We start from the raw sequence: 21,933 nt of genomic DNA, 5'->3' as shown, positions 1-21,933 counted from the left end.
TGATGCAGCAGTAAAACTGCTAGCACATTTGCAAAGCTAAGCAGAGTCCAGTATGGTTTCAAATTGGTTGGGGGACTGCGTGTTGACATTCTTGCATTGCAGAGGATTGAACAAGATGACTCTCGTGGTTCCTTTCCAGCTCTACATTTCTATGATCCTCCCTCCCTCCCTCTCTGCCTCTCTCTCATTAGAACATTCTAGTCCAGGGGTGAAGAACCTTTTTGGCTTGGTGGGCGAGAGCTTTATCTCCCCACATCCCCATAGGCCAACTTTGACAAGTGGGTGTGACTCCCCAGGTGCCAATCATTCAATGTCAGGATGATATTAGGTGACTGGTGGCCACCTGATAGGTGGACAGTCCCTCCTACCTGTCAAAGTTGACTCACAGGCATTCCCCTTTACTTCATGTTTTTCTTCTTGAGTCTATGAATTGGTTAACCTTTAAGGTGCCTCAAGACTCTTTTACTTGTTCTTGTTGATGTTAACATTTATATAGCCACACATCAGTAATATCTTCTAGATACTTTCCAGCAGACATTTGCAAACTGCACTCCGCCGCCCCCGTGCACACATCAGTGAGGTGAACAGGAAACAAAAACTGAACTATGCATGCTAATCATTTTCTACTAATAATTAAGCTGATATCCAGGAAAGAAGTTTTAAAACACACACTCAAAAAGTCCCTACTGTAGTTAGTTAATCAATACATAATATTTAGAGATGAACATTTTGCTGCTCCTATTGCATATAATACCTTGCCATTGAAGTCATTGTCCAGGACATTAATATTTCTCAGGCTTAAAAAAAGCTTCGAATGGCATTTTTTTTACACATATGAAACTAAAAGCACTTTCTAGCCCCTCTTGTACTATTTGCGCTCATCTGCAAATGTTCTTAATGTCAGGTGGAAAGTGGAAGAGAGCTATTTATAAATCCAATCTGCATTCTAGCCAGTGCCTGATTTTTACATTTGCATTGCAAAAGCCACTTTGTGTGTGTGAAAACACCCTGGCGGGGCTCTCATGTAGCTGGTGTGAAGACAGTCTGTTTTACTTTTTGTTTTGAAACTTACATTGTGTTCATGAAAGGAAATTTGAATGAACTGACCTTCGCAAGGAAGTTGTAATGTGTTAGAGAGAGTGGAGGGCAGGAGGAGAGGGAGAGAATGAAAGAGAGAGGGGAGTAATGGATGCAACCACTATAATGCTTTGCTTGTTATGAGAGAAAACTGGTGCCCATGGGCAACCAAAATGATTGAGAGACCGCAGCAAGCCCCTCCACTTTGAGAAAGGTTGACTCAGTTACTGTACCTGATTACCTGTTTATCACCTGTTAGTTCTTTAATTCAGCAGTCATATAAAATGCAGAAGTGAACAGGTTAAATTGTTTGCCAGTATGAAGGTGCATTTTGGGGAGAAGCTTCTCCCATTGATTTCTTCCTCTTATTCAGGTGTACTCAGCATAGATCCTTTACCTATAGAAAGATGGCAATGCTATGCCTACAGCTTGGCGACTCCGCCAACATCTCCCTTCAGAGAAATTCATGAACAGTACATGAAATATGTTGTGGAAAGCTGGTCTCTTGGTGCTAGGTGGCTTGAGAATTAATTGCATAGCAGGAAGCTACTTCCACAATACCTTTTGTATGTGATACTAGGCTTGTGGAATGGTCCTGACACAATACGAAACCGTTTTTAAAATGCTGCCTCTGAACAACTGGGAAAGCAGAACTGAGTTTAGGAGATGAACCAGAGTGAAATATTTCTTTAAATAAACTGTATATCTTTAGTTCCTTCACTGTTCCTTGCTAATTTCACTGTACCGTATCTTATAAAAATGTATAAAATTTAGATTAACATTTTGCCATGTGAATGAGTGTTTTGCAATGCTTCCTAGTTCAAATATGAAACGTTCACGTGCTCATTCCTTGAGGATTCATCAGCTTCCTGATTTATACAGAAAAGTCCCTGATTTTTTTCCTCTCTTGTTTCTCAATCAGTACTGTATTTGGAAGGGTCCTTTCTCGTGTTTGAAGATATCTTCAAACTGATTGCATTCTACTGTGTCAGTAGGTAAGTTGGATTTATGTTTTCCGATTATGGTGTCTCTGTTCACATATGGGAATGTTCAGTGGGGAGATTCTAGGACAACATAGCCCATCAAATTGGGTGATTGCTTACGCATCGCCAAAAAGAGAGGACAAAAAGGGCAGCAATCCAAAAGGGCACATTTGCATAACATTTGCATCTCTTAACAGGCATCCTTGCTCTTGGCTGTGGGGACATCTTGAAGACTTATTTATCCCAACAGGTCTATGTTAAAAACTTTTTTGAGGAGCCATTCATTTAATGATTCTGCTGAGGTCTAATGGTGTGTGTGTCTATATATCACTGCATACCACCCTGATACTTTGTGAGAGGTTAGCATATAAATCTTTTATAAATAAATGTGTTTTGCAACTGAACAAAACCAGAAAACTGTCACTGCATATTCACTCCCTTGTGTGCATGAATGTGAGAAGGCAAATTATGAAAAAAAAGCTTCTCATTTGTTGTTGTTGTTATTGGTTATATCTGTACACCACGCTGATAGCATGTTTCGGTGAACACAGAGCTGCTGCCACTCTTCTTCAAAATGCTAAATAACATAGAATCATAGAATTGTAGAGTTGGAAGGGACCCTGAGGGTCATCTAGTTCAAACCTCTGCAATGAAGGAATCTCAACTAAGTCATGTGATGTCATTGCCTTCTGTTTCCTTGCCGTTGTGCGACTTTGTTGGCTGCTGCTTGCAAGGGGTGGAAAAACTCTGAGCGTAGTGACATCAGTTCCCAAGTCTCTAACTAAACATCAATGGGGAGACATAGTGTGGGCACGAGTTCCTCTTAGTTTGGACAATGTACAATTGCTCAGTGACCAAATTGCAGCAGGGGTATAGGAGGTCCTGATTTTAAAAATATTCAAGGGCATACAGAATGCTTTCAATTGGTGGGGGAGAGGCTGTTTGGCAAATTAATTTTTAACACACACTCAGTAAAAGTGACGTCCAAATTTATGTATGGATTTTCAAAAGAACAAAAGAAAGGAGGTAGGGGAAGGAGCGAGGGAAAATTGAATTCTTCAAATAATTAAGTGTCTTCTGAAATCAAGTATTCTGGCTAGCCTTGGGAATATCTGTGGTAAGTAAAACTGCCTGTCAATGGGAGTTGTTGTTGTTGTCGTCATCATCTGTTTTTCTCGAATGACAATGGAGTGTGCCTCTGGGGGTGAAGTCAAACTGCTGTGTTAGCAGCACTGAAGGGACCTCACCAAGACACAAGCCTGGGCAGGGTGTATGGAGGTCCTGGGCTGCCCAGATGACAAGGCCTTCCCATTAGCCTTACTGATTGATGTGGCCCAAAGGAAAGCAGAGCCATATGCTTGGCACCAGCTTGGCTGCAGGAGTTGCTGGAAGGAGGGGTACAAGGCACCACCCAACCACCCTAGGGACTCCACCCCGGAATTGTGTAGGGTTTACTCCTTAGCTTTACCTTCTCCTGAAAGTATCCCAAAGGGCAGTGGAGGTCTAGGATCAGAGTTTTCCTTCTTCTAGATGGGCTACCTTCCCAGGTTGACAAGTCCCATCTGCTCCTATGAGAGTACTTGCTAAAGAAAAGATTGTGTGTTTAATGTTAAGACTAAGGATAGGTGAATATTTCAGTTGTGACTTCTCTCAGTTTATCTTTTTTCCAGTGCTCAGTTCTCCACATTTACACACCAGTTTGCCAGTTGTTGTTTTTTTAAGTCCCTCTGAAACTTCACCAGCATTTTAGTGTGGATTTTTCTCCATGTGTACATTTTTGTATGCCATCTTGCCTAATTCAAACATTTTTGCAATGTATTTTTTACCTAATACAGTATGGGGGCCTTTTTATTGTTTCTTTCACCAATACAGGCATTTTAATGCACATTTTACTTTAAGGTGTACATTTTTGTATACATTACTTGGCTGGAGAACCGCACTGCAAGAGTTGGAGAAGTGAAATTTTCAAAAGACGTCTGTGTTTGGGTTCGTGAATTAGGAATATTCACCCTTAAATGAAAATTGAACTTAGTTTCTCCCTCATCCCTAGTTAAGGCCAACAGTAGCTGAAGGGGAGAGGAAAGGCCATCATGAGTTCATCTCTTAGCCATCCTGGGATCTGTCAAGGCAGGCAGTTTGCTCAGCACTCGTGCCAGTCATGTGAAAGAATGATTTCCTGCGGTGCAGAGAAACTACAAGCCAAGCGAGCTATTTGAAACTCAGCTGTTCCAAGCTGTTTTTAAAAGAATGATAATTGACTTTGGGTTAGCAATAAAAAGAGCCAGACTTTCTCTCCATGCCACCCTCGCCATCTCACAGGACCAGTACTATGAACTCTCCTGTGGGAAGGATCCCAGGAGAGAAATGCAGGTCAGCAAAGGTCACATCAGAGCCTGCTTCAGTTGGATTACCCTCCTGTGCCATTTTGCAACCAACTGACCTGCAGGAAATATGCTGATGGCTTGTTCTATGTTGATCTGAGTCTCATTCGCACGACACTCTAAGCCAAATAATTGCTCACTGCAAATGTGTGGGCTCCCAGAGAAGAGCTTGCGGCTGTTTCACTCCTCGTAGGAGGTAAAGAAGCTATTGTTTTCCGCTTTGCCCTGTATTTATCGCATGCAGAGCTGTTTCCATTCTGCTGTAGTTCATTTTCCACCCAAAGCTATGGTATTCGACTTGCTGGCGGCTGTGGTAAAAGGACATAACTTCCATAAATTAATTACCGAAGTTACATTGTCATTATGTCATTTCAATGTCAAGAAAAAACATGGAACGTAATCAATTACATGTTCTCTGGGTTGATTTCCGTTCTGGACATGGGGCACATAGGCAAACAGCAGATTCTGCTCCATTTCTGTTTTCCTTGGTATTCTCTGACATCCCTAACTCCTTCCTGGTTGTTTTGCTGCTGTGCCACACTGAGCTAAGCCAAAGTTTGACCTAGGTTGTTGCCCAAACCTCGACTAGCTCTCTTGGGCAAACCATGAGCTGTAAGCAAGGCCCTATGGTTTATGGCTCATGGTTTGTCCAGGAGAGCAGTAGCAGGAACCCAGGACTGGCTTATATGTCAAACTGTGGCTGAAGAGCCTTGGGACACAGGTGGACTTTCTCCCCCATCCCTGCTTGAGGGCCACTTCCCACTCTATGATTCAGAATATAAACTTATTGTAAATGCGTTTCCTTTGAAATTATTTTGAAGTACTGCATCTGTCTAGAATAAGAAATGAAATAATGCAGAACTAACCAAGCAGCTTTTATTCCCTACCAAGCCACATGCAACTTTGAATATATTTATTCATTTCTTTTTCACTTCCTAGAGATTTGCTTCCCTCCACGCTAAAGCTGCCACAAGCGATATTGGAAGCCAATAGTGTTACAGATCTAGAAACCATCTCTAGTCTGGAGATAGGTAAGTTGTGTTGGAGACCCCTAGCAACTTCTTACCCCAAACCCTAAATAATGGGTTCATTATTTGGATGTACGGCTTCTAGTCCTATGCACAATTCCATCACATGCCAGAATGCTCCCTTGTTTCGCCGAACTCAGCAAGAGGTGGGAGTGTTCCACAAGGCATTCCTGTTCGTCATCCCTGCTCAAGGGCCTTGTATCTCCTCTTCTCCGCCCTTGGTGAGAGAGAGGAGTGCTTTGCAAGGGGGCAGAAGCAATGGGGCTGGTAGGGTGCTGCCTCTTGTATACTTCCCTTGCCTAAGGCAGGTGTTTTGCCCTGCCTCCTCAGTGGGCTGTCTCTGTAGAAGCATAATGCCTCCAACAAGGGAGGCCGATCATAGTCATCATGGCTAGTAGCCACTGATAGTCTCATCCTCCGTGAATTTGTCCAGTCCTCTTTTACAGCCATTCAGGTTGGCGGCCATGGGAGTCCCATAGATTCACTATGGTGTGTGTGGAAAAAGTGCTTTCTTTTACCTGCCCAGAATCTCCCTGCGCTCATCTTCATTGCATGCCCATGCATTCTAGTCTTTTGTTTTGGTCAAGATTGCTGTGATGTGGTTGAGCATAAGATATCAGCTGGAAATACTTGGTTCAAATTTAATCTGAGCCGCATTTTTGCAGATAGACTGGCCGCAACATCCTATGAGACTGGCCTGGCCTACAAGATTGTTGTCAGGGTTACTGAATTAACATCCAAAATGACCTTTGAGCACTTGAAATTATTTCTAGGACACATAGAAGTTATACACTGTATTGTGCTCCTTAGGCTCCTTAGTAAAAAAAACCTAATCAATTCAGAGAGGAGGTGATGGCAGGTAGCAAACCAGAGTTTTCTTTTCCAAAAGGAAAGATTTCGTAATCTACAATGCTTATTTCCACTTCCCTCAGAATCATGCCTGTCTTAGGAGGAGGAATTCCCCGTTTCATTCTGACACTTCTGAGATATATGCACACAGCCCTAGGCACAAACCATATCTCTGCAACAGTATTTGTTTAATGCTACTTTATATGCAAATGCTCTTGCACGATAATTTCTGGATCTCTACTTCAGGATGGAATTAAGACTTCTTTTGTTTGTCAATCTGTGCCTAGACTTTGGTAGGGGGAACAAAGTCCATCTTCTGTGGGACCCCCAAATATAAAATTACAGACTATTTAAAAAAATGAATGATTTAATCCAGACCAGACATAGGTGTTCAGCAGGGTAAAGAGGGAGATTTGCTTATCTGGAGAAGAGGGTACAGCTGGGTTTGGTTGGGGTTCCACTTCCCCGCAAGAACCAGGTTTCTGGTTTGGGGGTCCACTTGGACTTGGCCCTATCTGAGGGGAGCCTATGGCTAGAATTGCCCTATATTTGCTAAGATTAGTATGCCAGCTACAACCCTATTTAGAAAGATCAAACCTTGGCTCAGTAATCCATGTTGAGGATAGACAATTGTAATGCACTCTACTTGAGGCTGCCTTGGAAGACAGACCGGGAAACCTTTACTGGTACAGAATGCTGTTCCTCATCTGCCAGTGCACATGACAATTGGAGCACATATACACCAATACTGTTCACTGGCTGCAGGTGCATTTCTGGACCCAATTCAAAGCACTGATTTTGACCTTTAAAGGCTTAAACGGTTTCAGACAATGTTAGCCAAATGGCCACCTACACCAATACAGACCTATTAAGATCTGCCTCTGAGACTCTGCTCATATCCTCATGGCATGCCAAGTTGATTTGGCTGGCACAAGAGAGAGGGACTTTTCTGGCATGGCCCCCGGATTCTGGAACTCCCTCCCCACAGAAGTGTGTGTGGCCTCAACATTGCCAGTGTTTAAATGAATCTTTTGACTCACATTCTCTTAAAGGTTTTCTCAGAATTGGTTATTTTAGTATAGACGGTTATGCCCTTAGGGTGGCAATTTATACTGATGTTTGTAAACGGTTTTAAATGGCATAGCTTTTTAAAAGATTGTTAGCACCATTGCCATTTTATGTTAGAATTTATACACCTGCTGTTTTACAGTGTTGTGAGCCACTCTGGGTGGTATATGCATATAGATGGATTTATAAATAAATAAATATCCACAAATGAAATTCAGAATTAGTAAAAGGCATAACACAGGTTGGTTCTGCTATGTAAATAAAACAACTCATTAACAAGTATAATTTGCATCACCTTCCGAGACATCACCACAACAAAAATTGTCAATGGTTTCCGTGTCCATTGTACAGTAAAGGTAAAGGTAAAGGACCCCTGAACGGTTAAGTCCAGTCAAAGGCGACGATAGAGTTGTGGTGCTCATCTCACTTTTGTCTGCAGACAGCTTTCCGGGTCATGTGGCCAGCATGCCTAAACCGCTTCTGGTGCAACAGAACACCATAACGTAAGCCAGAGTGCATGGAAACGCCGTTTACCTTCCCGTCGCAGCGGTACCTATCTATCTACTTGCACTGGCGTGCTTTCGAACTGCTAGGTTGGCAGAAGCTGGGACACAGCAATGGGAGCTCTCTCTGTTGCAGGGATTCAAACCACTGACCTTCTGATCAGCAAGCCCAAGAGGCTCAGTGGTTTAGACCACAGCGCCAACCCCATACTCACCTTTGACTGGACTTAACCGTCCAGAGGTCCTTTACCTTTACCTTTATTATACTATTCAAAATACAGGACTGAATCTAGTAAGTATTTTACACATCTCCCTTTTTAAAGTTTCCATATACAAGAAATGGGAACCTTATCCAAGACATTTTCTCTGAAAATAGAACACAAAGTAGAGCATGCAATTTCCATACTTCGTCAAACTACATTTTCTCTAGCCTAAATGTTCTATCAGTTATAGTATACTGAGGAAGACAAAAAACTTATTCAAGGTGACATCTAAATGTTTCTTTTCATCAGCACTCAAAGCATAGTATTTTGTACTTTGGAAAAAGTGGCACTTTCCCTTCGATAACACAGGGGTTACTGTTTTGCAAAAGGTAACTCACTTGATCAATGGCTATATTTCTTTAGCTGGTACACAAACACACTATGTTACTCGTGGGTGGGTGGGTGTGTGTGTGTGTGTGTGTGTTTGCTTGCATGCACGCTGCTATGGTTTTATAGGACAAACCCTCCAGCTCTTGTGTACAGCAGAAGCTACCCTTTGAGCTCATTCTTACCCCACTCTGACCGAAACTACACACAACATTAGACACATGTCTAAGCAAAAATGTTTAATGTAGCTGCTTTTATTGTACAGTAAGATCTGGTTTGGGCCTCTGACCTCAACCATGTTCTCAGTCTGCACAGGGTTTTCTGATTGGGGAAAAATTCCACCCTATTCCTTGCTGCTATCTGCCACCCCTACCCCTGGGTAATGTTGCAGTGAGCAGCACTTTTGGCGAAACAGCCATTTTCAGGTAATACTATTGATTGTATATGAGGATTCTGCTTGGTTTGACCTTTTTAAAGGCAGCACTGTCTATCCAATACAGAATAATGCATATGTTCAATAAACATTATGCAATACAATTCAGTTAAAGGACTTCAGTCTCTTCCTGCCCTGCCCTTGATTATTTTCTTTTAATTCTCATGGTTTTTGGTTGGTTTGTTTTTGCAGGTTTCTGGGACTCCGCTTTAAATCAAAGGCGGGGAGGGCAGTTCCCTCACTCTGCGAAAGGTCTTGCTTTTGCCACAGCTCAAGCGAAAAAGGAGGGGGAAACTACCCAGTGTTTTGCAAGCAGCACGGACAATTGTTCATGTGAAATTGAGCTGTCAATAGGAAATGACAGGCTGTGGTTTGTAAATCCTATTTTTATAGAGGAGAGAAGCAACCAGTTTCCCCCGGATGTTCTTCTTCCTCCTCCTCCACCTCCTCCTCCTCTTCCTCCTTCTCTAGAGACTTGCAGGAAAGATCCTTCTTTTACTAGCGACACCGTGACAAGGCCTCCAAAGAGGTCTCCCAGCCGCCGCCCGCCACCACCACCGCCACCAGCTCCTCTGCCTCTTCATGCTGTGAAGCAGCCTGAAAAGTCTCCCATGACCACTTCTGAAGAGCTTCGGGATCTGGAGAAAAACAAAAAGGAAATGAAAACTGAAGTTAGCAAAAGCAAAGAAGACGATGGGCAGCCGTCTTTGTCTCTCAGCGATTCTTTTACCACAAAGAAATGCATCCCTCCTTCCATTCCGCCAAGGAGGTGCATATCCGAGAGATATTCTGGAAAGGGCTGCTTTGAAAAATCTGAGAAATGTCCAGCAGCAGGTGGAGAACTGGTGGGGAAACGGAGCAATGGGAATGAAGGTTGCATTTCATGTGCTGTTGAGCCCCCAGAGGTGTTTGAAGAGGTTTCGGAGAAAGATCCAGCATCATGTCAAGGGGGGGAGCCCAACAGCGAGGCCAAGAACCAGCTGGTGGCTGAGCTGCAGAAGAAGCCCTCAGAGAAGTCGGCAGGGCCTCCTATCCCACCCCCAAGAAAGAAAAGGATCTCACGACAGGAGTCATCCGCCAGCTCTTGCCATTCAAAACCAGTATGTGCTGAAGACTCAGAATTGCCGGTTCCAAAAGGAAAGGGAAAGCCAGTAAAAAAAAGTTGCTCCAATGCAAAAAGGGAATCAAAATTTGCCCGTCAGCCTCTTAGCTTCTCAGATCTTGAAAGTTCTCATGACTCACTGGACAGCCCAGTAAGCAACGTGGGGGCTCAGGCACCAGCCTCTGAGCCAGACTCCTATTCCACCAGCAGCACTGAGGATGAGCTAGAGCTGGTGACCAGCCCGTCGGTGAAGAAGACCCGTTCCATGATATTAGGCAGGGCCAAGAACCGCCTGTCCATGGTCAGCCTGAGCAATGTCTTCACTGCTTTCCTGTCCGCTGACCGAAAGCTCCAGAAGAAGATTGTGGAGCTGGCCCAGGACAAAGACTCTTACTTTGGCCGCTTGGTGCAGGACTATAAAGTATACAGCCTGGAGATGATGGCGAGGCAGAGCTCCAGCACTGAGATGCTGCAAGAGATCCGCTTAATGATGACCCAGCTGAAGAGCTACTTAGTACAAAGCAGGGAGATAAAAACCTTTATGGACCAGGCTGTTCACACGGATGAGCAACTAGGTAAGAGCTTCCGTTTTCTATTCTTCTTCTGAGTGCATGGCTTCCTCGAGAGGCAAATCAAGGTGATAACATGATGCATCAAAATAACACATTATCAGGAGAACTGACACAATAAAATAGTTGTATCTGTCAGCCATTGGCATTTGCTGGACCACAGACATCTATGGTTATTTACAGGTTTATTTACTCTTTTTTCCCACGTCTATGACATTTTTAAAATATAATGGAGTCTAGATGCAGAAACACCACCAAAGAGCAGATTACCAAAGCACTGACAGAGCTCTCAGGCTTTTTATTTAGTGATTATGTTTGTAACCCACCCTTCTTCCCACATTCAGACTGGAATGCTTGAGGCTATCCCATTTTATCACTTATCCCCAGGCCATAGAACAAGCTTCAGTGCTTAAAACACCATCCATTGCATCACAACACTAGAAACTCTATCCCAGCCTTCCTGAACCAGGTACCTTCCAGCTGCTTTGGACTACAACTCCCATCATCCCCAGCTAGCACTGCCATCCAAAACAACTGGAGGGCACCTTCACCATCACCTGCAACATTTCTGTGCCGCACGTGTGTGAAGCTCCTTTCTACATATTCAGCAAAGAAATCAAGCTGAGTCTTGGCAGAGTCAAGGATTGCTCTATCCCCTTTTGCTTCAGTCAGACTGAACAGGCAAAGGCACCAGAGTGGACCGATGCCGCAGGCCAGATGAAATTTGGCCATGGGTATGTTCTGGCCACAGCCCAGCCTTAGAGTCAACAGGTTGAGTTGGATCTCTGGTGGAAGGAGAAACTTAATTCACGGCCCTCATATAAGAGCTCTTCTGCTCAGCCAGTAAAGCGAGACTTAATGTCAGGGTCATGGATTGAAGTCCCACTTTGGGCAAAAAGATTCCTGCATTGTAGGGGGTTGGACTAGATGACCCTCGTGGTCCCTTCCAAGTCTATGATTCTAGGTGTATTTCATGGGTTTCAGAGCTTACTCCTGTGGTCCTGCTCTTCCAGCTATCACAGATACCCTGGCCAGAATCCAACACAGAGTTGAGTGTGCTTGGGTTATAGGCCCTGCAGAGGTGACAACAGGACAGGCGTGATGCAATTTGCTGTGCTTTTGCAAGTTTGATGGAAAGGCGTTTCTTTGGGTGTTTTTGTTCACTTGCTGGATGTTAAGCAAGAGTTGGGCAATAGCCTCAGAAGGCCATGAACAAGAGTGGCCCGAACTAAAGAATGTGCAGTTTCATGCGGCTGGATGTAATCAGTTCCAGCATTGCCGAGAATTGCATTCAGCAGAGCTGTAGAAGTCAAAACAACCACCATCTAGCCTTATACGGAAATGAAATTTTCAAAAAGTTGCTGCAACTTTCATCAATCCTGGTAGGCCAACTTTCTACACGTTGTCAACACTTCTTCCTGGATGTCCTCTCCCCTTTCCAGCTGAACACAGCGAAATTGTGCCTGTCATTTTATTTAAATTCACATTGAGAAATTCCATTTCTTTTATCCTGAGCATGCCAAATTGGGATTATCTTCTGCCTCACTTTCCCCTTCACATCCAGACCCAGTTCCACAATGTGATTTTTCTTCCCTAACATTTCCAAAATCCATTCTTCCCTCAGCACCTATTGCTAAAAATCCTTTATCCATGCTGTGAACATATTTCATCCAAATAACAGAAATTCACTCCTCAATAGCCTAGTTCCTTCTTCTCCTCCTCCTTCCCTTTTCCCAGCAGTTCACTTTGCTAGATTCATCTTTGCCTTTGGTCATACATTATGGGTAAAACTTGTTGAAGACATTCATGGATTTTTCCTGTTTCTGTTCCTGTTCCTGTTGTTGTTTGCATGCCATATTGGCTTCTAAGTGATTTACAAGCATATAATCAATTACAAAATTCTTACATAATTAAAATACACAGTAAAACAATTCCATCAAAACATTAAAATAGCCATATTTAAAATATACAATAAAACAAACCTGTCAAAAAGCATAACAATTACATAGTTTAAAAAGCAATTAAAACAGTTGGATCAAGACGTTCGCGTGAACGTTTGCCTAAACAGGTGTGTTTTCAAGGATCGACGGAATGCCAATACGGAGGAAGCCTCTTGTTTTTCTGCAGGAAAAGCATTCCACAACACTGGTGCCACTAATGAAAAAGTCCGCTTCCATGTTCCCAGTCTGGGGGCCGGATTCCATTTGGATGCTGTTCAAAATGGCAGTGGTTTGTTGGGTCAAAACCAAGAGACATTATTATAATTATTTAATTTATTGTCTACCCTTCACCCTAAGGCCCCAGGGTGGGCTACAATTAAAAAGCAACAATATAAAAACTTACAGTTAAAAAATAGCAGTTGCTTCCGTTATGTTAGGCCTAGCCAGAGATCTCTATGAACTGGCTAGACTAGACCCCAAAACCATATTTTTATTTGTTAAATATGTATGCTGCCTTTCCAATAAATGGTGCTCTAAGTAGCAAGTGTATTGAGGCTTATGAGGGTCAAGGTCAGAGCTTCCAAATTTCCAGGGCAAAAGGATGGTCATATTCTTAAGGAAGGAAGCACTTTAGTCAACAACAACAATAGTTACAATGTGCTAATTTTATTTTAACACGGAGTCACCAAAACGAAATCTCTCAAATTTGACTATAAATTCCAGAAGGAATTTTCATTAATATGCACAGGGGCAGGGTAAAAGTGATTAAGAACTACTAAGGTTAAATATTTTTGTCAATATTTTCATACCTTTTGGTAGTATGACTGGACAGGTAGAACAAAATACATACTGAGGGTAAGTTGCATGAATGTCTATCCAGGCTGGCTTTAAGATGCTGATTTCTCACATATTCCTTTTCTATCTTATGTTTCCCCACTCCGCTTCCCAACTCCAGAGGTGATTGTCGAGTCAGCTTTGCACAAGTGCGTCTTGAAGCCTTTAAAAGACGCCATCAATACCTATCTACGGGAAATCCACAGCAAAGATGGATCCTTCAAGCTCCTGAAAGAAAACCAGCAAGTCATACAAAACACGACGACCACTGACTTGGGAGTCACCACCAGTGTGCCTGAATCCACATTGCTGGAGAAAATACTGCACAAATTCACAACCATGCACAAGGCCTACTCTCCAGAGAAAAAGATTAGCATCCTACTGAAGTCCTGCAAACTCATCTACGACTCTATGACTCAGGGAAACCAAGGTACTGTACAACCCTCCTAAAGCTCCTTCTCTTGCTATAGATATATATATTCTGAATTACAGAAAATCCGACTAGATGCAAAATGACACATTCGAAGCACATTTTACCCACCCCAGCTCCCAAGAATTCTGAGCAGTGTAGTTTGCCCCTCACAAAGCTACAGTTCCCAGCAACAAACGCAGGGCCCTGAATTTTTTGAAGGGGGAAATGTGCTTCAAACTTTCAAGGTATAATGTGTGCACACAGTATGACAACTAGTTCTGAACTGTATTGCTAAGCATGTCATAGCTTGTCTGAAGCCACTGCTAAAGCTTCTGGCGGTGTTTGTTAATGGAGACCAAAGCACAAAAGAGATATTTGGTCAGGCCCAGGAAATAGTTTCATTCAGCACAGCAGGGGCAGTTACAGGAATTAGGGTGGTGGCAAGCAGCACCTTCAGAAGCAAGCAATGAAAGCATTCAAGAATATTGTGTGTAAGGAAGGCATTTTGTCAAAACATGTTGGGACCCCAGTTGTGTTGGATTAAGCTGGCCTTCCCCGGGTGTTTTGAACTACAACTCCCATCATCCCCATCCAGCAAAGCCAATGGCTGGGGGTGATGCGATTTTTACTCCAAAACAGGGGGAGGACACCAGGCTGGGGGAAGGGTGAATTCAGTGTTTTCCTGCGGTGCTATTCCCTTCTCTGTGGCTGTTATTGGTGACTGTATTTCTATGGAAAGAGAGACCTTGTGTGCTCCCTGGTTTGAGCTCTTTTAAAAAATCACAGCAGCCCAGGTAGGGCAGGGAATATCTTTCTTTTTGCAAAGAATGTAGTAATACTGTACTGACAGAAGACTGGAATACAATAAGACCGGGAAGAATAGGCCTAGCACAGGAAATGCAACTGTGAGATTAAGGAGATAGGCAGCTATGTCTCTATGAGTGCCTTTGTGTACATATTCAGCTGAAGACATTGGGAGCCCAGAGATGGTGATGATGTGCTTTATACCCCACATTCCCTCCAAGTTGCTCAGTCTGTTTACATGGTTCTCCTTCCCCCTGTTTTATCCTTGCAGCAGTCCTGTGATGTAGGTTAGACTGAGTAATGATGTCTGGCTTAATGCATACCCTCCAACACTTTGAAGCCCAAATCCAGGACACCATCTTCCCAGATACCAATGTTGGGGTCCGTTAATCAGGCCCAAGCTGCCTTGGTCACTGAAGGGCCAATAAATGCCATAGACAGAGGATATTCCCATAACCACTCTTTTATTCAGCTGAGTAAAACAGAGTGGGCAAGCCACACTCGCCACTATGATGGTGAAGCCACCCCCAAGAGCCTTTGTTCATACTTTTTATAGGCATCCCCTCTCCCTTTCCCCCTTTCGAGGGTCCTTGCGCTGATCGAAATAGGACACCCTGCCTGGAGACCTTGAAGGAGAGAGCTGCCTGGCAGAGGGAGGTTTTCCTGAAAATCGCCTAGCAATGTTATCTGGTCTTCACATATTTGTGGCTCACCCTCCTAAATTCAAAAGCAGGCAGTTTTTTTTACAGAAGCAAAATGGCATCAGTTAGGCTAACCCAGGCATAGGCAAACTCAGCCCTCCAGATGTTTTGGGACCACAACTCCCATCATCCCTAGCTAACAGGACCAGTGGTCAGGGATGATGGGAGTTGTAGTCCCAAAACATCTGGAGGGCCGAGTTTGCCTATGCCTGAGCTAACCAAAAAACAGGGCAAAAACATGCCTCTGTGGCTTTTCCTGAGACCCCACACCATCTTCCCATTTTTTATCACAAGAACACAGTGGCCATTTGGGTTGCCATGATCTCATGCAATTTTGTGCTGCAGCTTCCCCACCACCGAAAAAAGTGTTTTATTTTTAGGCACACCCAAAACACCCAATGCGTGTTTTGGGGTACCACACAAGATTGTGGCCCCAGAAAATGCATTTTCCCAAGGGAAATCGTGCAAGATCATGGCAGCCAAAATGGCTGCCGTTCTCTCATGATAAAAAATCGGGATGTCCCAGTTTTTCCAGGACACTTGCAAAGTATGCTAAGGATGCAGTGAGGTTCATGGCTGAGTGGGGATTTGAGCTCTACATGTCTGCTCAGAGTTCAATGATACTTACACCTAGGTAAGTATTTGTATAGGATTGCAGCTTGAATTTCTGTAGGGCTAGTGCACTCCCTGGATAGGGTGATGTCCGAATGATTTGCTTAAAGATGCTTGTAAAGTGTTTTGAGATCCATGAATAGGAGTGGTCTGTTGTTTAATCGTTTAGTCGTGTCTGACTCTTCATGACCCCATGGACCAGAGCACGCCAGGCACTCCTGTCTTCCACTGCCTCCCGCAGTTTGGTCAAACTCATGCTGGTAGCTTCAAGAACACTGTCCAGCCATCTTGTCCTCTGTCATCCCTTTCTCCTTGGACCCTCCATCTTTCCCAACACCAGGGTCTTTTCCAGGGAGTCTTCTCTTCTCATGAGGTGGCCAAAGTATTGGAGCCTCAGCTTCAGGATCTGTCCTTCCAGTGAGCACTCAGGGCTGATTTTCTTCAGAATGGATAGGTTTGATCTTCCTGCAGTCCATGGGACTCTCAAGAGTCTCCTCCCCCACAAATGATTGATTGATTGATGGATTGCCTTATTGTGCCATGGAACCAAGGGAGAAGCAAACCCATGGGCAGAGCCTTCATTCCTTTATGAAGGTCTGGGCAGGGTTCCAATTCCTTTTAACTCTGCATTCAATTATTTAATACCAATTTTTGTCCAAGCGCTGGAGCCCAACCAGAGGCTGATGCTGCAGATAGTTTCCCTAGACTGTAATAGCATGGGGGCCTGTAGCACTGGAGAGGGCTTATTTTTAAGCCTCTTATAGATATTTATGAAACAAATGTTTCATGTCATTGAAAAATAGAAATAAATGGGGGAGGCAAGCTGGATTTGGAATAAGGCAATTCTACCTTGAACAAGTGAGACTGTTTCCAATGTCATTGAAGCAGCCGTTGAAGGACCTCTGGCTGTTTCTGAGCTCTGTCGTGTGAGCCAGGGGATGAATGTAAAGGAGACAATTGAGTCTGCGCAGAATTTTTCTCTTTCTCTCTTTCTTCCCTCTCTCTCTCCCTCCCTCTGTAAAAACAGAAAATATTGAAATCTTGCATGCATTCCAAGCATTTTCCATATAAAATCCTGACAGTAAGAGCTGTTCGACAGTGGAATTTGCTGCCAAGGAGTGTGGTGGAGTCTCCTTCTTTGGAGGTTTTTAAGCAGAGGCTTGACAACCATATGTCAGGAGTGCTCTGATGGTGTTTCCTGCTTGGCAGGGGGTTGGACTCGATGGCCCTTGTGGTCTCTTCCAACACTATGATTCTATGATTCTATGATTCCAAAATGTTGGTTTATAAACATTTGGTAGGTTTTTCAAAAGAACTGGAGGAATAGAATCATAGAGTTAAAAGGGATCTTAGAGGCCATCTGCTATAATCAAGGCTAGGTGCACAGTCCAGGCTACAGCTACAGCATCCCTGACAGATGTCCAACTTCTGCTTTAAGTGCCTCCAGCAAAGGAGAGCTGAAGACATCCTTATCTGCTTTTGAGAAGCACTTAGTGTTAGGAAGTTTCTCTTGGTGCTCAAGGTGAAATCTGCTTCCCTGCAACTTCCGCCCTGTGGTTCCAGTTCTTCCTCTGGAGGACAAATTTTCAGAGGAAAATGCCAGTTGCTGGGAGCTGCAGGAAGAGAGAGTGCTCTCACACTCCGATCTTGCTTGCAGACTTGCCAGAGGCCACTGTGAGGACAAGATGCGGGGCTTGATGGGTCTTTAGCCTCTGGTCTTATGATGCTGGACCCAACATTTTTACAGCACATCACTAAAATGAACCCATGATTGATCCACCAGTATAGACAACTCCCCATTTATGCGGGGGCTACATTCCGAGGTACCATACGTTTAAGTGAAAATGTTTATATTTGAAACGCCATTGAAAAAGCCTGCAAACACCAGTTACGCCCCTGCCCCAACCCTTTTTGTGACATTTTCGGGTCATTTCCAGGTTCGGCGAGATGTGTGTGTACAAAGTTGCGCACATATCGGATGCACCTAAAACATTCGCTGCCTGTACTAAATATTTGCACAAGTAATAAATAACTTGACATTTTTCTCTCTTACTCTTACTGTTTCCTGAACCTCCCAAAAATGGGAATGCCTTGCCAAGCTCACAAATGGAACCGAACCCACATTCTCAAAGCCCAGCTCACATTTTGGACCATTTTAGCAGGGGTTCCCAAATGGTGGCCAGTGGTGTTTCTGTGAATTCGTGGTTGGAAACGGGAAACGGCATGTCCATTGCATTCAGTATTCATACTGATGATTTGTAACCTGCATTTTAATGGCCTCTCTTATTTTTAGCATGGTATTCTGTTGTATTGCAGTCTGAATTTTGTAGAGCACTACAAAATACAATGCACAAGAAATAAAAGAAGCAATACAAACACAATTAGAAATCATAATGCATCTTGCACAGTGCATTACAGTTGCTACAGCAGGGTGCAGGGAGCTAAGTGGTCCATCAAGACCCTTAGCAATTTTCAAGCAGTCTGGCAGGGGCAGGGGCGAGTTTGGGAATCAATAGATATCGATATTGGATGCCACTTAACTAGCCTGCTTACTGAGTGTCCTGCATAGGGCTCCATTTTTTTCATGCTCACCCACATTGTCACTTTGTAAGGATCGTATTTAGCGTGCTGGGCCTTTATGGATTTCACCCATGAAGCCACTCTGGTCTTCGCCAAGCTAGGAACTGCTTCATGCAGTTCCACTGCAAAGGGATGAATAAAGTCTTGCTTTTGTTGTTTGGTCATTTGCCTCTTCCATTTCTGTAGCAGAAGAGGATATTTCTTTTTGCAGTTTTCGTACGTGAGGCTTAAATTGCCTCTGAAGCTGTCTTTCACTATTTATGCTAATTTCTGATCATAGCTAATGTGGATGTGGAAAAGAGAATGAGAGATAGTTATGATGTAAATGGGATTTTTCCCCTTCATTGATTTTACAGGCACATTACCAAAACCACAAAACCACCACCACCCCAGTTGAACTCAGGTGTAAAAATGCTTGTAGAATGCCAGGTGTTGATGAAGATGTCAATCATGGTGGGAGGCAAAAGCATTCAGTCCTTCGGATTATGTGTTCCTCATGTTTACTGGAGCAGATACTAAGTCTGCAGTGCATTGTGGGGCAGAAGAATGATGGGCCTGGCTTTTAAGGCTTCTGAGTTCTCTGTCATAGGGAGGACAAGCAACTGCAGAAAAGGGAGAGGTGTCAGAGAGGCATGTGCTGTGTACACCATTTAGGAACAGATTAAGCAGACTTTTGCCAAGTCCACCTAGTTCAGCATTGTCTACCCAGACCGTCAGCAGCTATCCATGGTCCTGCAGCAGAGGTCCTTCACATCACCTGCAACCTGTCCATTTAACTGGAGATGCTTCACAGGACCTTCCCACACAAAGCCTGTGATCTGCTTCTTAAGCTATGGCCCTTCTCTCAAGTATCCTGTCCAGGACTGGGAGCACAGCAGTTTCCATATGAAACAAAAATGGCTTTGGTCTGGTCTGCACACATTGCAGCAGAAATGAGGAGGCAGTTGGATGGGCAGTACTATCTGAGACTGTAGTTGAGGGGTGTCACAATTTTAATGCACCTCTTCTTTTAAAGTTCCCTGCAAACATAACATAGTAGCAAAGGGATGGGATGTTTTATTTCTCTCTGTTGTGCTGGTATTCTATTTGCAGGGATATTTTTTGGAGGAGTTTTCAGAACTGTGAACTCCCACCTCTGGTCTGAAATAGAAGCATAAATTGTCAGCGTTTGCTTATTCATCCCATGTCTGGAATGGAAATCAGCCTTGCAAATATGGATGCTATTTGCTGTTATTGTTTAAAGCCTGCAAACAATACATAATTGGTTACTCACAGCAACGCCCGCTCCCTACACATACGATATGCATTGCATTTCCTTTGCCTTGAAATGAATGATGTGCAACAGTGTAATTATTTGTGCGGACAGAGAGACAGATAATGTAGTTCTTGTCAGAAGCCAAAGTGCAGTGGAATGGAAACACTTCTGAGTATTGGAGCAGAAATCGATGCCTTCTTGTGGTGTAGTGGTTAAGAGCGGTAGACTCCTAATCTGGGGAACCGAGTTCGCGTCTCCGCTCCTCCACTTGCAGCTGCTGGGTGACCTTGGGCTAGTCACACTTCTCTGAAGTCTCTCAGCCTCGCTCACCTCACAGAGTGTTTGTTGTGGGGGAGGAAGGGAAAGGAGAATGTTAGCCGCTTTGAGACTCCTTCGGGTAGTGATAAAGCGGGATATCAAATCCAAACTCTTCTTCTTCTTCTTAAACCCCTAGTCTGAACTGATACCAAATCATCCCCCTCTTCATATGTTGACCATCCTTTATCTGCAAGTTCATTGATCACATGTCATTATACAGTGGTACCTCGAGTTACATACGCTTCAGGTTACATACGCTTCAGGTTACAGACTCCGCTAACCCAGAAATAGTACCTTGGGTTAAGAACTTTGCTTCAGGATGAGAACAGAAATCGTGCTCCAGCTGCGTGGCAGCAGCAGGAGGCCCTATTAGCTAAAGTGGTGCTTCAAGTTAAGAACAGTTTCAGGTTAAGAATGGACCTCCAGAACGAATTAAGTTCTTAACCCGAGGTACCACTGTAGATATATTTCAGTTCCAATCTTTATGCCAGGAAAACAGCTGCAGATAAGTTCTCATATAGTCACTGAAGAGAGATTTAAATTATTGGAGACACTTAAACTGAAACTACATTGTGGCTCTTCTTCTTCTTCCTCCTCCTCCTCCTCCTCCATGGCTAAATTCAGAATACAGTACCCCATATGTACCTTTTGACTTATTTAGACATCTTGAGTTATTGGAATCATAGAATTGTAGAGTTGGAAGGGACACAAAGGGTCATCTGTTCTGTTCTGTGCCTGACTAGTTGATTAATTAGTTGATTATTTCCAGTTCTCGTAGCAATGCATATATTATAACTGTTATCGCCTACCAGCCTTTATAATACATGCAGGGAAGGGACAAGGGTGAAATCACAAAATTTGCAAAGTGATCATTTGGAGAAATGTTACCTGTGCTTATTAACAGCTCAGCAAGGGAACACAGCTTAGTAACAACAGCCATATAATGTCAAGCAAAGGTTAGATTTCTTGGGGCAAAACCCACAAAGACTTCTACTCATTAAAATGAGGAAGAGCATGGAAAAGCATTGCAATGGAAAGAGTTAGCTCTTGACTGATCTAGAAGGCCTGCTATACACACATATCAGAATAATACGGAGAAATTCTGGGGTGGCAGATAGGGGACAGTACCGTTTCATTTTTTATATATGATATTTATTAAGTTTTCAAAGGGAAAAAAATACATAAGTAAAAAGAATAGAAAAAGACAAAAATAAAAAGAAAAAAGAAAAATACAAAATACAGAAAAAAGATAAAAAACATTTAAAAAGAAAACACATCAATCTTTCCATGTCATATATTCATATCCTTGCTTCCCTGACCTCCTCACACCTCCCTTTTTTGTATTCCAATTTAATTAGTTGATTCAGCAATTTCTTTCCCTCTTTGTTTTTATCTTAATCCTTTAACTTAATATAATATAACTTTAAGTTCTCGCCTGTTAATAATCCATTTTTCATACACTTTTAAAACATTGCTGCTTAAACTTCACTTAACTTCATTCTGACATCATTCTAACATTCATTAATTTTACAATATTTCTGTAAATAGTCTTTAAATTTCTTCCAATCTTCTTCCTCTGACTCTTCTCCCTGGTCTCGGATTCTGCCAGTCATTTCCGCCAGTTCCATGTAGTCCATCACCGTCATCTGCCATTCTTCCAGGGTGGGTAGATCTTGCGTCTTCCAATACTTCGCGATGAGTATTCTTGCTGCTGTTGTGGCATACATAAAGAAAGTTCTGTCCTTCTTTAGCACCATTTGGCCGACCATGCCCAAGAGAAAGGCCTCTGGTTTCTTCAGAAAGGTATATTTAAATACCCTTTTCAGTTCATTATAAATCATCTCCCAGAAAGCCTTAATCCTTGGGCACATCCACCAAAGGTGAAAGAATGTAC

The 21,933-nt window shown here is 43.2% G+C and overlaps 1 protein-coding gene across 3 annotated transcripts in view; it reads left to right on the top strand.

Annotated features, from left to right (window-relative positions):
- The window catches only part of RIN3 (Ras and Rab interactor 3), a 78,492-nt gene that overhangs the window by 41,770 nt on the left and 14,789 nt on the right, over positions 1–21,933 (top strand). For all 3 annotated transcript variants that reach the window (XM_082232563.1, XM_082232564.1, XM_082232565.1), the window contains 4 exons: positions 2,000–2,072; positions 5,381–5,472; positions 9,105–10,589; positions 13,479–13,787. In XM_082232563.1, coding sequence (XP_082088689.1) covers positions 2,000–2,072; positions 5,381–5,472; positions 9,105–10,589; positions 13,479–13,787 — 1,959 coding nt within the window. The remainder of the gene's footprint in view (positions 1–1,999; positions 2,073–5,380; positions 5,473–9,104; positions 10,590–13,478; positions 13,788–21,933) is intronic.

This window comes from Podarcis vaucheri (assembly GCF_965113315.1).
Source record: "Podarcis vaucheri genome assembly, chromosome: 1".
In the NCBI taxonomy this organism is placed as follows: domain Eukaryota; kingdom Metazoa; phylum Chordata; class Lepidosauria; order Squamata; family Lacertidae; genus Podarcis; species Podarcis vaucheri.
The sequence above is the reverse complement of the archived record's forward strand: the minus strand, read 5'-3'. Positions and strand labels throughout refer to the sequence as shown.